Raw genomic sequence first — 12,774 nt, 5'->3', positions numbered from 1 at the left:
CTGGAGTGGGTGGAGCGCTTGTAAGAGAAGACTTTATATATATAGTTTAGCTGAAGGGAATTTTAATTGCAGGGACTTTTTTTTTTTTTTTAACTGTCAATTTGTGGCGAATGTGGCCTGACTGTAAGTGGCAGCTCACCAGAGCTGTGGCAGCTGTGGTACAGGGGTTAATTCCATCCCTGGGTTCTGTAGGCAGAGCCCTGTTCTCCATGATTAATGAGTTCCACTTGGTTTCCTCAAAGAATGACTGCACTGTGCCTTGCTGTTATTTATTTATGTTTCCTACTAAAAAATTCATGTAAAAAACATCCTTTAAGGTCAGTGCACAGTATTGTGCTGCAGACTAAAATATTCCGGCAGCCACGAGGAGGGCCCACGTGTCGACAGAAAGTCTCCAATCCTTGGGGCCTTAGGAGCAAAGCGCCCACCTCGGTCCCCAGGACAGCAGGCTTTCCGGGCCAAAAGGTGGCGTCGGGCTTTCTTCCGAGGAGGTCCAGGGCTGCTGGGACCCAAGGAAAGTGACCAGGAGGCGAGGTTGTTTTCTAGTGGGAGGTGTGTGTGCGTAGGCAAAGCTGCCGGCCCCAAGTGGCTCCAGCAAGGAGTGGCGAGTGGAAGAGAAGCCAAGGGGCCTGTTTGGTCAAAACATCTTTTCCTCCAAGAGCGCTCCTCTGACTTCTACTGTGCACTAAGACAAAGGGATCTTGGTAATGGGAGTTGGACTCCGAGGGTAACGGACAGTGTCTACCGCCATTTGTGGGCTTTGTGGGCTTTTTTCTCCGCCCTGCCAAAAACCCAGGACTTCTGCCTCTTGGGCATGGGCAAGGTGGATAATTGGGGGGAAGTTCAGGAAAGAAAGCAGCATGAGCATGACATACGGATGAGCTCAAATATGTCACTGCAAACACACCCACACACGCGCGCGCGCGCACACGCACACGCCTTGTTTTGTCTTCTGTGTGTAATTGTGCAAAATTGAACTCTTTAGAGATCATGAACTAACATACCCCTAAGCGAGGGCGCTGATCCAGAACCGGAGTGGTAGCATACCAAGTCTTGGCTTTCGGCAGTAGAGTGTTCGTCGTCGGGCAGCAGGACTCATTAACACGGGCCCTGGACTAGAGTTCTCTGACTTGCCAGAGAGCGGCCGGCTCCAGTAATGATGGCAGTGCAGAGAAAGCTTTGAGCTGGAGGAGGCCTTGACCGAAGTCCTGTTCTCAGCCAGCCTGCTAGTTACTGAGGCTGCCTTTTAGCACAGTCCGTTAAAGAACCATTTCGTCCCTTTGTGTTTCCTTACCGCCACCGAGGGGCTGGGAGAAGGAGGCCCGCGTGGACTTCCCCGTCGCTTCTCCTGGGCAGTTCCCAACAGTTGGCACTGAGGCGGGAAGATGGGCCTTAGGACCGAGGCGGGGGCCGACATGGATGGTAAAAGCAGCCACCCAGAGCACCTCATTAGCCTCGGCCAACTACAGACCGAGGGTGTAAGCTCAATAATGGCGTTCATAGGAAGTCCAGACCCACGACGCCGTCCTCTGTCTCGCTCTGCAATTTGCCACGGGGCCTCCATCGCCTCCTCTTTCCCCAAGGAGGACCTGTCTCCACCCCTCTGCCTTTGTGCCAGATATCGTTTGTCTTCAACTTCCAGCCTCCCCTTTCTGCGCCAACCCCCTCTCCTAGTGGCCCCTTCTCCTCTCCTCTGTCATTCTCATACTTGCTCCCCACCCCCACCCCTTCATCAAACTCTTTCCCAGAGAAGTTGGGGGGGGGGGGCGGATTCCCTCAAATGAAAGCTGAATTGGTTACTTTCCTCCACGTAGTTGTGCTCTTACTAGAGACCAAATTATTCTCTTATGTTATAATTACAGTCCTGGGATAACAGCAAGCTTCTGGAGAAAATCACCTCTTGAGTGGGTAGAGACGGGTTCCTTTTTGGAACCCCGAACCTCTTACCACAGTGTTGTTCATTCTTGTGTTCTGAAGTAGAGCCCACCTTTTAAGTAGAGCAAGCTTACTTGGTGAGCTACATAGGGCATTTTTTTCAGGGCCTTACAGAATATGAGGGGAGGCTTTGACAAGGCATCTCTTTTTCACAGTGGAAGCAAATGTGGTTTTGTTTCTTTGACGCCATTCTTTCACTCACCCAAGAGGTAGGAAACTACTCCACCTGAGTGGTGTTCCCGTCATGCACGCTTCCCGAGTATCAGGATTGGAGGAGAGAAGAAATGTCAAAGCCCGCTGGGCGAGCTCTCTGAAATGTGAACATGTGAGAATTTCCCTGAAATTTTAGGGTTTTCGCACCTTCATACTCTGAGAAGGTAGCCAACAAAAGAAGAATTTCTTTTTGTTCACGTATCTATTTCTTGTTGTTGACATATCTACTGGTACTTATGAAGAAAATCTCTGATTTTTCAAAGACCTAGGGTGGAGGAGAGATTCCAGAATGTTCCTCCATCATCATTGCTGGGTGTTTCCAACCTGCACAGTTCTGAATCCCATCTTTATAGCTAAATATTTCTCTGGCTGCGTTTTTCTTATTTTCACATCATCGTTGGGGCTCAGTGGAGCCATTCTGGCCTCAGCTGCTCATCCGCCTCCACACTTGAAAATATTATTAGGTCATTTCACAGCTTTCTCATTTGCAGTTGGTATTTCCAACCCTTTTTAGTGTTTCCATCTAGTTATTCAACTAAAAATAATAGGAAATAATGGCTAAATTCAAGTTCAGACTCCAGATATCTCAAACCTGTGCTTTCCAGCTCGAAACCATTTGAAAACTCCAAAAAATATTTTTTTCCATGACTTTGCATATATTTGGCTATAAGCCCAAGAGATAAAAACCTATGATAAAGGATCTTCTGGTGGTGTTTCTCAACTCAAGCCAAACCCAGCAAGGGATAAATGGCTCTCAAGTACCCTGACTCTCTAATGGAGGAGCTTGGCATAGCTTTCATCAACATCTGAACTTTTGGCTCCTGTAGCAACTGGGGATGAACAAACTGAATTAGGGAAATTAAGGTGGTGGGGTGGGGCGGGGGGGGGGGCCCTCAGCCAAAACTAAATGTTAAACTGAATTAAACACTGCAAAAGGCCAAGAAATATCTCCTAGTCCTTCGTTATTTCTCATTTATTTCAGTCTCAGGGTTACATCTCCTGCTGGGATCAAAACGAAATGGCTGAGAGAATTTTCTGAACACTACTCCCATCTGAACAGTCCGGTGATTTAGCTGGCTCAGGGGTTTCAAGAACTTGGAATCAAATTCAGCAAGGGTTCTAAGTAGCCAAGAGCTTATCCCACATAAATCACAGCCCCAAACTAGGTGTCGAAAATGTGGCTTACTCGCCTTAGCACTGATTTGTTCAATGACTTACTGCATTTTTCTACCCTCCTTCTTCAATTTCATTCTCTTTAAAATAGAAGCGGTGACACCTGTGCCTGTGAAAATGAATGATTTCAATGATTTTCTGGGTGTGAGAGACTCTTCAATCCTTGCTTTGAAGGCCGGTTGCACTTTGGTGGGTTAAGTGGCCACGTTAAGGTTGGTTTTATCAGCCTGGCTTCCGTTAAGGTGGAAGTTTAAAACTCGGGGCACAATTTACCCACCACTTTTTAAATTACCAGTTCGCAGGGCTGATTTCTAAGGCAAATGAACCAGTATTGGAAACACGGGATCTCACAGCTTCCCTTTACCTGTCTGTTTCGTGGTCTTCTCTTTGCACACACACCTTAAGGCGGCTGTCTTCAGGGAGCAACAACCTAGGAGAAGACAGACCTGGGGTGAAGACTGGAGTGGTGAGCAGAGTGGGGTTCTTTTCTATGGGAGTCACCTTGTCTACCTCAACCAGCAGCCTCTTGAGAGTGCCCTCATCAGAAGGGCCCTCAGACCTTTCTCATTTTCTTCCCGTAAGACATAGAAGACTAGAGCAGGGAAGAACATGAGTGGTTACTTTCAGAGGAGCAAACTGAGACTCAGAGGGTCAATGACTCACCCAGACTCTCATACCCGCGGTGGATAGCGGAGCTCAGATGAGAAGTAGGCAACCTGTTCCCAGTGCAGTGCTCCTCCAAATCCCATGCTCCTTTCCTTCAGACAGAGAGCAGGGCGGACACTACACGGTTCCTAGAGGGTCTCTGCTACACCCTCTGGCTCACAAATCTGTCATCAGCTTCAACCAGGCTTCTTACTCCACTGCTCAGAGTTCACGTGGAAGGGACTTTTCAAAGAAAACCAGTGTATTTTGGTGTCCTGAGATGATCTCCATGCAAATAGCCCAGGAATGGACTGTCCTCAATGATTTATCTGAAAGTAGTCAGTGGTTTGGGGCAGGCTTTTCACTTCCCAGCAGTCTTGTGAAGCTCCTTTTACGATGCAGAAAGTAAACAGAACAACACCCGCGCTTATACACTCGCGGTAGACCACAGCATAGCAGTAGTGGTGAAACGGAAGGTCGAAATTTTTCTAAGAGTAATTGCAGAAAAGCAGTTTAACACCAAAGGATCTTAATTTAAGAGGGGAAAAAAATGGAAGAAAATGAAGGAGAGAGGAAGATAGATAAAGGGGGGGTGCGCGCGCACAGGCAGGTGCGTGTAAGGTGGGGAAGGAGAGAATGGGAACCAAGACTGGGAGAGAGCATTCCTCTTTGAGACGTAAATCATGCTCGGTGGGGAATCCCCCAGCTGCACGTTGGGTGTCTGGGGGTGTTTCTCCTGCATAACATGTGTGGTCTGACACCACCAGGCAGTGTTCCAGACCCCACAGGGCAAAACATAGCTCCTTAGAGTAGGTTCGGTTTATGACTGGGTATGGCCGTTAACCTTTTGTGCCATAGTGTTGCAATTTACTGACAAAGACACTTGAAAATACGTGACTCTTCTAGGGTGGAAGGAGTTCTGGAACAGTCAGTGAGTGTTTTAATAACTAGCCCCTCTGGGCCTCTTGCCCTGAAAAATCAGGACTATAGGAGATGGACTAAGACTTTGAATCACTCTCCACTGTGTACCTCACCGACCTCTTGGCGGTGCTAAGGGAAAGGATTCCTGGGGAAACGGGACTTTGCAGCCTGAGGCTTTGATGACAATATGAAAATAACCAGGTTTTGTTGAATTAGGTTGTTTGCTTTTTAAGTAGTAGTGAGTCTGCTCACTTGATTACTTAAACTCTAGTAAACTCCGTTCCGGTCCTTCATGAGTTTACTTCTTCCTTTCACTGTGCTGGTTCACAGCAGCTGGTGGAGGAGAGGGGCAGAAACCTGACTCTCATGTAGGGAAATCCAGGTGGAAGATACGTGGCCAGGCCTGGCCATCTCTTTGAATTCCTTGATGGAGCAGACAAAAGCGAATTCAAGCCAAAAACCAAGGGATCAGTATATGAGTAAAAAGGCTCAGGTGCCACGTTCGAAGCCATTCCTGTCCATCAAACGGATAAAGGAGCTCGAACTCACCAACCGCCACAGTGCAGCAGCCTCTCTTCTGAAGCACCCTCCTCCCCACTCGAATGCTTTCCTTCCTGGCAGTGGCCTGGCTTCATGTGCCCAATCCTTACCCTGGATGCCAGCAGCATTTAGAGTCCTGTCTACAAGCCCCCACGTTCTTTTATACTGTTTTGTCATGGACAAGTCTTTGCTTCCCAACCATGCTGAGGGGCCTTGACTGTAGACACCTGGTCCCATCCATCTTCATTTTTCCAAAAACCCAGTGTGGCCCCTGGGCACTTTGTAAACCTCTTTCATAAGTGAGGATTGGTTGACTGGTTGGGTAATGAAGACTACCCTTGGAAGAAGAAGGCAAATCAGCCTTCCCCCCTGAGTCACGCCTATCACAGAAAACATGAGCTTCAAATTTCAGACCGTATTTTCCCATTCATGAGAAGTCCTCCTGAGTTCCCATCAAAGTGTCTGGAGAGCGATGCAGGCAAAGAGCCAGAGAGCGTATATCCAGTCAACTAGGATCTGAGACAAGGCAGGCCTGTTTTTACTGTTAGAATAAGGTAGTAATTATATGCTGATAGATGCAATGTCCTGCCTATACCCAGAGAACTTGGAGGCAGACCTGGGTGGAGGTGAGAGGTCACCTCTGGCCCTCACACAGTACTGAAGAGTCAGAATTCAGGCTTTGGAGTCAAACTGGCTGAGACTGAGTCCATACAGGGCCCCGGAGGAAATAGGGTCATGTGAGCACAAAGGGTGAAAGTGGAAGTCATGTGGGTGGTAAGATCCTTTCCAGATCTGTGTGATCCTAGAGGTGTGGCCCATTCCACTCGCCCTTGTCCGTCCATTAGTCATAGACACACCCACTCACTAAACCAGGGTCCTGGAAGGTCTTCTCCAAGTTTGTCCTCGTGACAAAAAAAGAGAAATTCAATTCGGTTCAGAGTCCCTGGTCCCTACATGCTTGTGCTATCTTTTGCTATCAGGGAGGTGCTACCTCTACTCTGTGCCTCGAGCTCATCATTTCTCCCTCCCTTCCGCCCTTGCCTTGTCTTGCTAGAACTACAGGCACCTGGTGGGAGAGCCACACTCCTTCCTACCAGCATCCTGAGGAAACAAGGTGAGGTTTACCTATTGGGCTTAACAGAAAAGGAAGGCGGCCCATGAAGAGCAATGGGGCTTTTAAGAAAGCTCGCTCTTAATCACAGATATCAAGAATATTAACAAGGGGACTAGAGAAAATTGCTCTCAAAGCAAATTGCTTTTTTGTACAAATGTTCCCTTTATTTGGGTTTTCCCTAGTGTGCCATTCTTTCTTTAAGCCTTGATGAACAGATGCACTTTTGAAAATGTTGATTAACTTATCCTTTTGTTGACCCTTCCCACTCACCCAAACTCCTGGGAGCAGTGATTACACAAAAAGCCAAGTCAAGCCTCTAAAGTGTTCTTCTTCACCTTAGGTAGCCTTTGATTCACCAGGTGCAGAAATCTCGGCCCATCTAAGCAATCAATTACATAGAACCTTAGAAATGGACCAATTCTTGGGAGGTCATCTCATCCAGTCCTCCACCTCCAGAGGCAAGAGGCTGTGATCTCCTGGGACAAAATGTACTCACACTCATTACCATCCTTTTACCCCTTTTCCTTTAAGATCAATGGCACATCTACTCCTTTCCAGCCACGGTCAATAGTGTCCTAAGAGTTCTTCCCTGAGGGTGTGAGATGGAGCAAAATGGCATTCTAGCCTCCAAGAATCTATCACATCCTTGGCAGAGACCAAATCCCTAAAAGCAAGAACAGGATTTGGCCCAAAAGTCACTGGCAAGAGCCCCACAGTTTTTGTACTAGGCTGATTCGCATATTCTTATCCAATGTTCTGCATCTCTTAACCGTGAAGGTGTTAAGACATATGAGCATCCCATCAAAACGATTAGTGGATGGAAATGTGATGCTTTTCTTCCATGTTTGTTTGTTTGTTTTTTCACAAGGTTAAAATAAAAATCTCTAGATTGACTTTCACAAGCTCAGTTTGATCCCTATGACAGACACCTCCTGCCTCTTGTTGATTCATAGTCACATCTTCATTCCAAGGAAACAGCCTGGATTGTAGGGTCCTGGAGAATAATGCAGGGGATGGGCATTGAGGTGGGGAAGCTGTTGTGACCTGCAGGTGCCAGTTGCTGTGCTATAAACATGCCAGAAACAGGCTGGATTTATGGCAAATTAGTGCCACATGGCATTGATCCTTTCAAGTGGGGTCCTGGCAAGTTGTTTTGTTGCATCCCTTACTAACAACCAGGGGGATCAAAATGTGCTTTAGCGCTCTGGCCAGGATGAGGAAGACTTCTATCTAACATGGCTAAAATCACTGCTTCCAGGAAAAGACTGAATTTCAAGTGTGGCGGTGATAGATCAATCCTCAGTTCATGTCATGGTCAAGTAGATCTTCCCTGAGATGTGCTGATGAGGGAAAGTTCAGGCCAGTGAGAAGTTCTTCTCTTCCTCTTGTTTGATAGTATTAGCTGTTTGGGATTTGGTTTTGCTTAAGCCTGAATTTTGGGGTATCGGTTTATAGTGCTGACCTCAAGGTTATGCACCTGACTTAGGGTTCAATATAACTCCTAACGTGTCCATACACTTGCTAACGCCATCTTGAGCTGACAGCCAGGGCAGGCATAATTAACCTGTGAGAAACAAAGAAATGATAAATCACCACATATTTGATTCTCTTTGTTGATGTTTTGCCATTTTAGACCAGTAATTTTCATTGGCTCTGATTTCTGTAAGATGGACAGCATAGTGAATAGAGAGACTGTCTTTCCCATATCCCAACCCCCCCAAATTATCATAAAAAAAGAAAAGGATAGACAGTGATAATACTGGAGAAAATCCACAGTAAATTAATTTAGCTCTTTTCAAGCCTGGGCTAGTCAGATGAGATGCCCACATTTGACCTATTCTAAGCCATAAAGAAAACCAGTGGAAAAGTAAACTGAGAAGGAAAGACAAGAGATATTAGCACAGATACGTGGAGCTGGACAGGCCTTATGACATTCTTTCCAGTCCTACTTCTACATGAAAGCATATAATGATGAAATGTGACTTTGTTGAATTACCACACGTTTATTTGAAAGCCAGAGGAGAAAGACCCTTATAGGATATGTCTACTTACATGCATGCATATGAGGAGGGTCCATTACACTAAATAAACCTCACATTTGTAGCAACTGATGATGGGCATGCCATCCAAGTTGCCTTGGATAAATGCAGACCTATAATGGCAATGAACTACAGTCATTACCACAACACAAGTGAGGAGTTATTTGGAGCTAAAGACCTTTTTTGTTTCTGTTCTTCTGGTTGCTGTTGGCAATAAAGACAAATCATTTGAAGGGGAAAGAATCCAGTAATGTACATACTAAATGATCTAGAAGCAGATGTGATTCTTTAGCTGCCCACTGTACTGGGGAGTCACTCTCAGAAAGGCTGCATCTCTGCCTGTTAGCCATGGCAATAGAACTTGTTATAACTTGATTTGTTTGTTTTCTTTTTCATTATAGTAGACATTCCAGAAATACACGGAAGAGAGGGCTATGAAGATGAAATTGATGGTGAGTATTGCTATGATTTAGCAGATCATCATGAAATTCAGGTTTGGTTATAAAGATGTCAACAAAAATAATGCCTGGGGTATGAGAAGGCCAAAATTTAGAACTACCAATCAGAAATAGAAGGGAAAAGAATCCAGAGAGCAGTGAAGAAACCATCAATTGCTTTGTCAAGGTCAAATTTAGAAATTTGGAAAGTATATTGAGTTCCTTCTGCCTAATCTGAAACAGGTCCCCTACTTCAGGCAACTTTCGACATTGATGGACTTCAAATCTGGATAAACCCTTTAGAAGTAAAAGCAAGGCTCTTCTAAATGTGTTGCTGCTTGAACCCATTGACCTCTTCCCAAAAAGGACCTGAGTAAATGAGTATAAATGTGAATATTCTCCTAGGCTTTCTGTGGTTTCCTGTTCCCTGGCTTGGGGGGGAGCCTTTCTCACACTATCCAAGACTCCAAGTTGGGGCCCATTGCCAGATTTAGGTTTCTTTTCTACAATGCCCATCTTGTATTTAGTCCAAGTTCTATTCTCCCACTTCAGATACACATACTTCAAGAGGATAAAGCAAGAGCCCTGACTCGAGGGCTGCCGAGCAAACATGTAGATATAATTTCTCCCCTCGACTCAGAGCAGCACATGTCTGTCTGGGCTTCTCTGAGTGCCAGAGTTGATCTGCAAGAGAGATCACCACAGTTCCTCTCAAAGAACAACTTTAGACCAAGATTGATGCATTTAAGAAGAGCTGTTTATAGAACAGCTGCTTTTAACCCGACCTTAATCAAACACTTCAAGTGTAGTTATAGAAACAGAGTGACTAACCCAAACAGCACCTTGTTAACTCAATGCAGACTCTCCCTGCGAAACCCCGTCTAACACTCCTTTTATGGGCAAAGCTGTGGAACTGGCTTAAAAGGAGAGGCCACAGTAGGTGTAGCAGCAAGAGGCACTATGATGGGTACAGAGAGCAGGGGATAAGGATACAGAAAGCCGGATTCCTATTCCTGGTTTAACTGCTTGCTAAGTCTGGAACCTCAAGTGAGTTATCTGGTCACCTAATTTCTTAAAAACCTGAGTTTCTTCATCTTTCTTTTTTTTTTTTTTTTTTTTTTGAGAATGGGAGGTGGGGAGGAGAGGCAGAGAGAGAGAGAGAGAGAGAGAGAATCCCAAGCAGGCACTGCCTGTCAGCATGGAGCTGGTCACGGGGCTCGATTTCATGAATTGTGAGATCATGACCTGAGCTGAGATCAAGAGTCGGACACTTAACCAACTGAGCCACCTAGGTGCCCCTGAGTTTCTTCACCTGTTAAAAAATTATAATAGTACCCTGTCTTCTTCGTGGAATTATTAGGAAATCTTACAAAATGAGCTGTGGATGTGGTCGTGCCTTGGCCACACTATGGAAATAATAAGTGTATTAGTCTTCTAGGGCTGCTGTAACAAAGTACCACAAACTGGGGGTCTTAAACAACAGAAATTTATTTTCTCACCTTTCTGGAGGCTAGTAGTCCCAAGATCAAGGGGTCAGCAGGGCCGGTTCCTTCTGAGGACCATGAGGGAAGGAAGGATCTGTTCCAGGCCTTTCTCACTGGCTTGTAGATGGTCATCTCCATGTTTTCAAGGCAATGTCCCACCTGTGTCTGCCCCCAAATTTCCCCCTTTTATAAGGACACTATCCGTATTAGATTAGGGCCCACCCTAAAGACCTCATTTAAAGTTGATTATTTCTATAAAGACCTTATCTCCAGGGGTGCCTCAGTGGCTCAGTCGGTTAAGCGTCCAACTCTTAATCTCAGCTCAGGTCTTGGTCTCGGGGCCATGAGTTTAAGCCCTGGGTTGGGCTCCACGCGGGGTGTAAAGCCTACTTTAAAAAAATTCAAGGTCCTCATCTACAAATAAAGTCACATTCGGAGGTACTAGGGGTTAAAACTTCAACATATGAACATATGGGGGACATAATTCAACCCGTAACAGTAAGGTAAGGTGTATGTCAAGTGAGTGTGGTGGCTTGAAAAAAGTCTGCTGCTCAGATGGCCAGCAATACTAAATTGGGAAACTTGTCATGTGAAAATAGTCTCAGCCTGTCTATCCTTTGGTTGAACTTGAAGCAAGTGGACGTGGGGGGTGAGGAGGCAAAGAAAGAAGCGTGCCCAGATCACGGGACCACCCCAGTGTCCCAAAGGCACCCTGAAGCTTTCATCAAAATCTGAGCTTACCTAGTCGGAGTCAAATTATTTAAATATCAAATACTTAGTACTAGCTATGTGCTGGACACCAAGCACTTTACAATTATTAATTCATTTAATCCTCCTAGCAACCCAGTAAAGGCAGCCTTAACAGTATCCCTGTTTTATAGATGGGAAGACACAGGCAGAGAGGTTAAGCAACTTGCCCAAAGTCACACACAAAGACCTGGTGAGGCTGGGCTTTGACGCCAGCCAGTGCACTTCCAGGGTTCCCCTGCTTGTCCTTGTGCCCTGAAGAACCTCTACACCGGGCTGAGGTGGGGGGGTGGGTGTCAGTCACTTCACCTCGAAAGAGGCAGTGCCCACAATTCTCATATGCTTTGTGTCACAGATGAGTACGAGGTGGACTGGAGCAACTCTTCTTCCCCGATCTCAGGGTCTGGTGCCCCTTCGGCCGACAAAGAAAAGAGCTGGCTCTACACGTTGGATCCCATCCTCATCACCATTATCGCCATGAGCTCCCTGGGCGTCCTCCTGGGGGCCACGTGTGCGGGGCTCCTGCTCTACTGCACCTGCTCCTACTCAGGGCTGAGCTCCCGCAGCTGCACCACGCTGGAGAACTACAACTTTGAGCTCTACGACGGCCTCAAGCACAAGGTCAAGATGAACCACCAGAAGTGCTGCTCCGAAGCATGACGGATTGCACCCAAATCACATCTGACGCTTCATTCCAGCAAGAGGGGCTAGTGAAGATTACGTTGTTTTTTTTTTCCCCTTTGGAAACTGAATGCCATAATCTCGATCAAACCGATCCAGAATACCGCAGGTGTGGACAGAACAGACAGACGAGTAGAGGGAGGCAGGGCGATGCAGCTGCGAAGGGGGTTACAACCCACCTAGAAGCGCGGTGGCTGAGTTGTTGCTGGGACTAAGACGGGAGCGCATCTCTTTGGGGGTCACAGTTCTATTTCATTTGTGAGTTTGTTATTATATTTTATTTCTTTGGTCTGTGAGCAACTCAAAGAGGCAGAAGAGGAGAATGACTTTTCCAGGATAGAAGCAGAGTGGGGGTCATGGTACTCTGCTTCCTCTTTCTAATCAACACTTGAAAAGCAAAAGGTCTTTTCAGACTTTTCATCTTTAGGAAAAAAAAAAAAAAAAATTTAAAAAAAAAAAAAAAAGCCGTCCAACTTATCCTGTCCTCTGATCGTTTTACGACTTTACGGGATTTGCTGTGTAGGTTCGTGCCAGCCAACCCTACAAGCTGCCGTTTCCAGTCCTAGCATTTAAGTAGGATGTTGTTGCCTTTAACTTTTTTTATCCAGGGGAAAATTGCCATTTTAGGGGTCAGCATGAATAGCTCTTTCTTATATGTGATTTAAAACAAACCAGAAAGGAAACTTCACACGTCAGAAATCCACAGAAGCACCTCCATGTTAGAAGCGGACAAGCCTTAACGTGCTTTGCGACTAGGAGCCATTCATTACATCTAGACCTAGAATTTGTGGCTGTGAGGCTACTTCGTGGGGCCTCTGGTGGTGGTTTTACTTTTTCTTTACCCT

At 46.1% G+C, this 12,774-nt stretch overlaps 1 protein-coding gene across 1 annotated transcript in view; it reads left to right on the top strand.

Moving 5' to 3' along the window:
- The window catches only part of NRP2 (neuropilin 2), a 113,776-nt gene extending 101,002 nt beyond the window's left edge, over positions 1–12,774 (top strand). Inside the window, exons 16-17 of the mRNA XM_049615081.1 lie at positions 8,982–9,032; positions 11,604–12,774. Of these exons, the coding sequence (XP_049471038.1) occupies positions 8,982–9,032; positions 11,604–11,908 (356 nt within the window). The 3' untranslated portion in view covers positions 11,909–12,774. The remainder of the gene's footprint in view (positions 1–8,981; positions 9,033–11,603) is intronic.

This window comes from Panthera uncia (assembly GCF_023721935.1).
Source record: "Panthera uncia isolate 11264 chromosome C1 unlocalized genomic scaffold, Puncia_PCG_1.0 HiC_scaffold_3, whole genome shotgun sequence".
Taxonomy (NCBI): Eukaryota; Metazoa; Chordata; class Mammalia; order Carnivora; family Felidae; genus Panthera; species Panthera uncia.
This window is presented reverse-complemented; position numbering and strand designations above follow the sequence as displayed.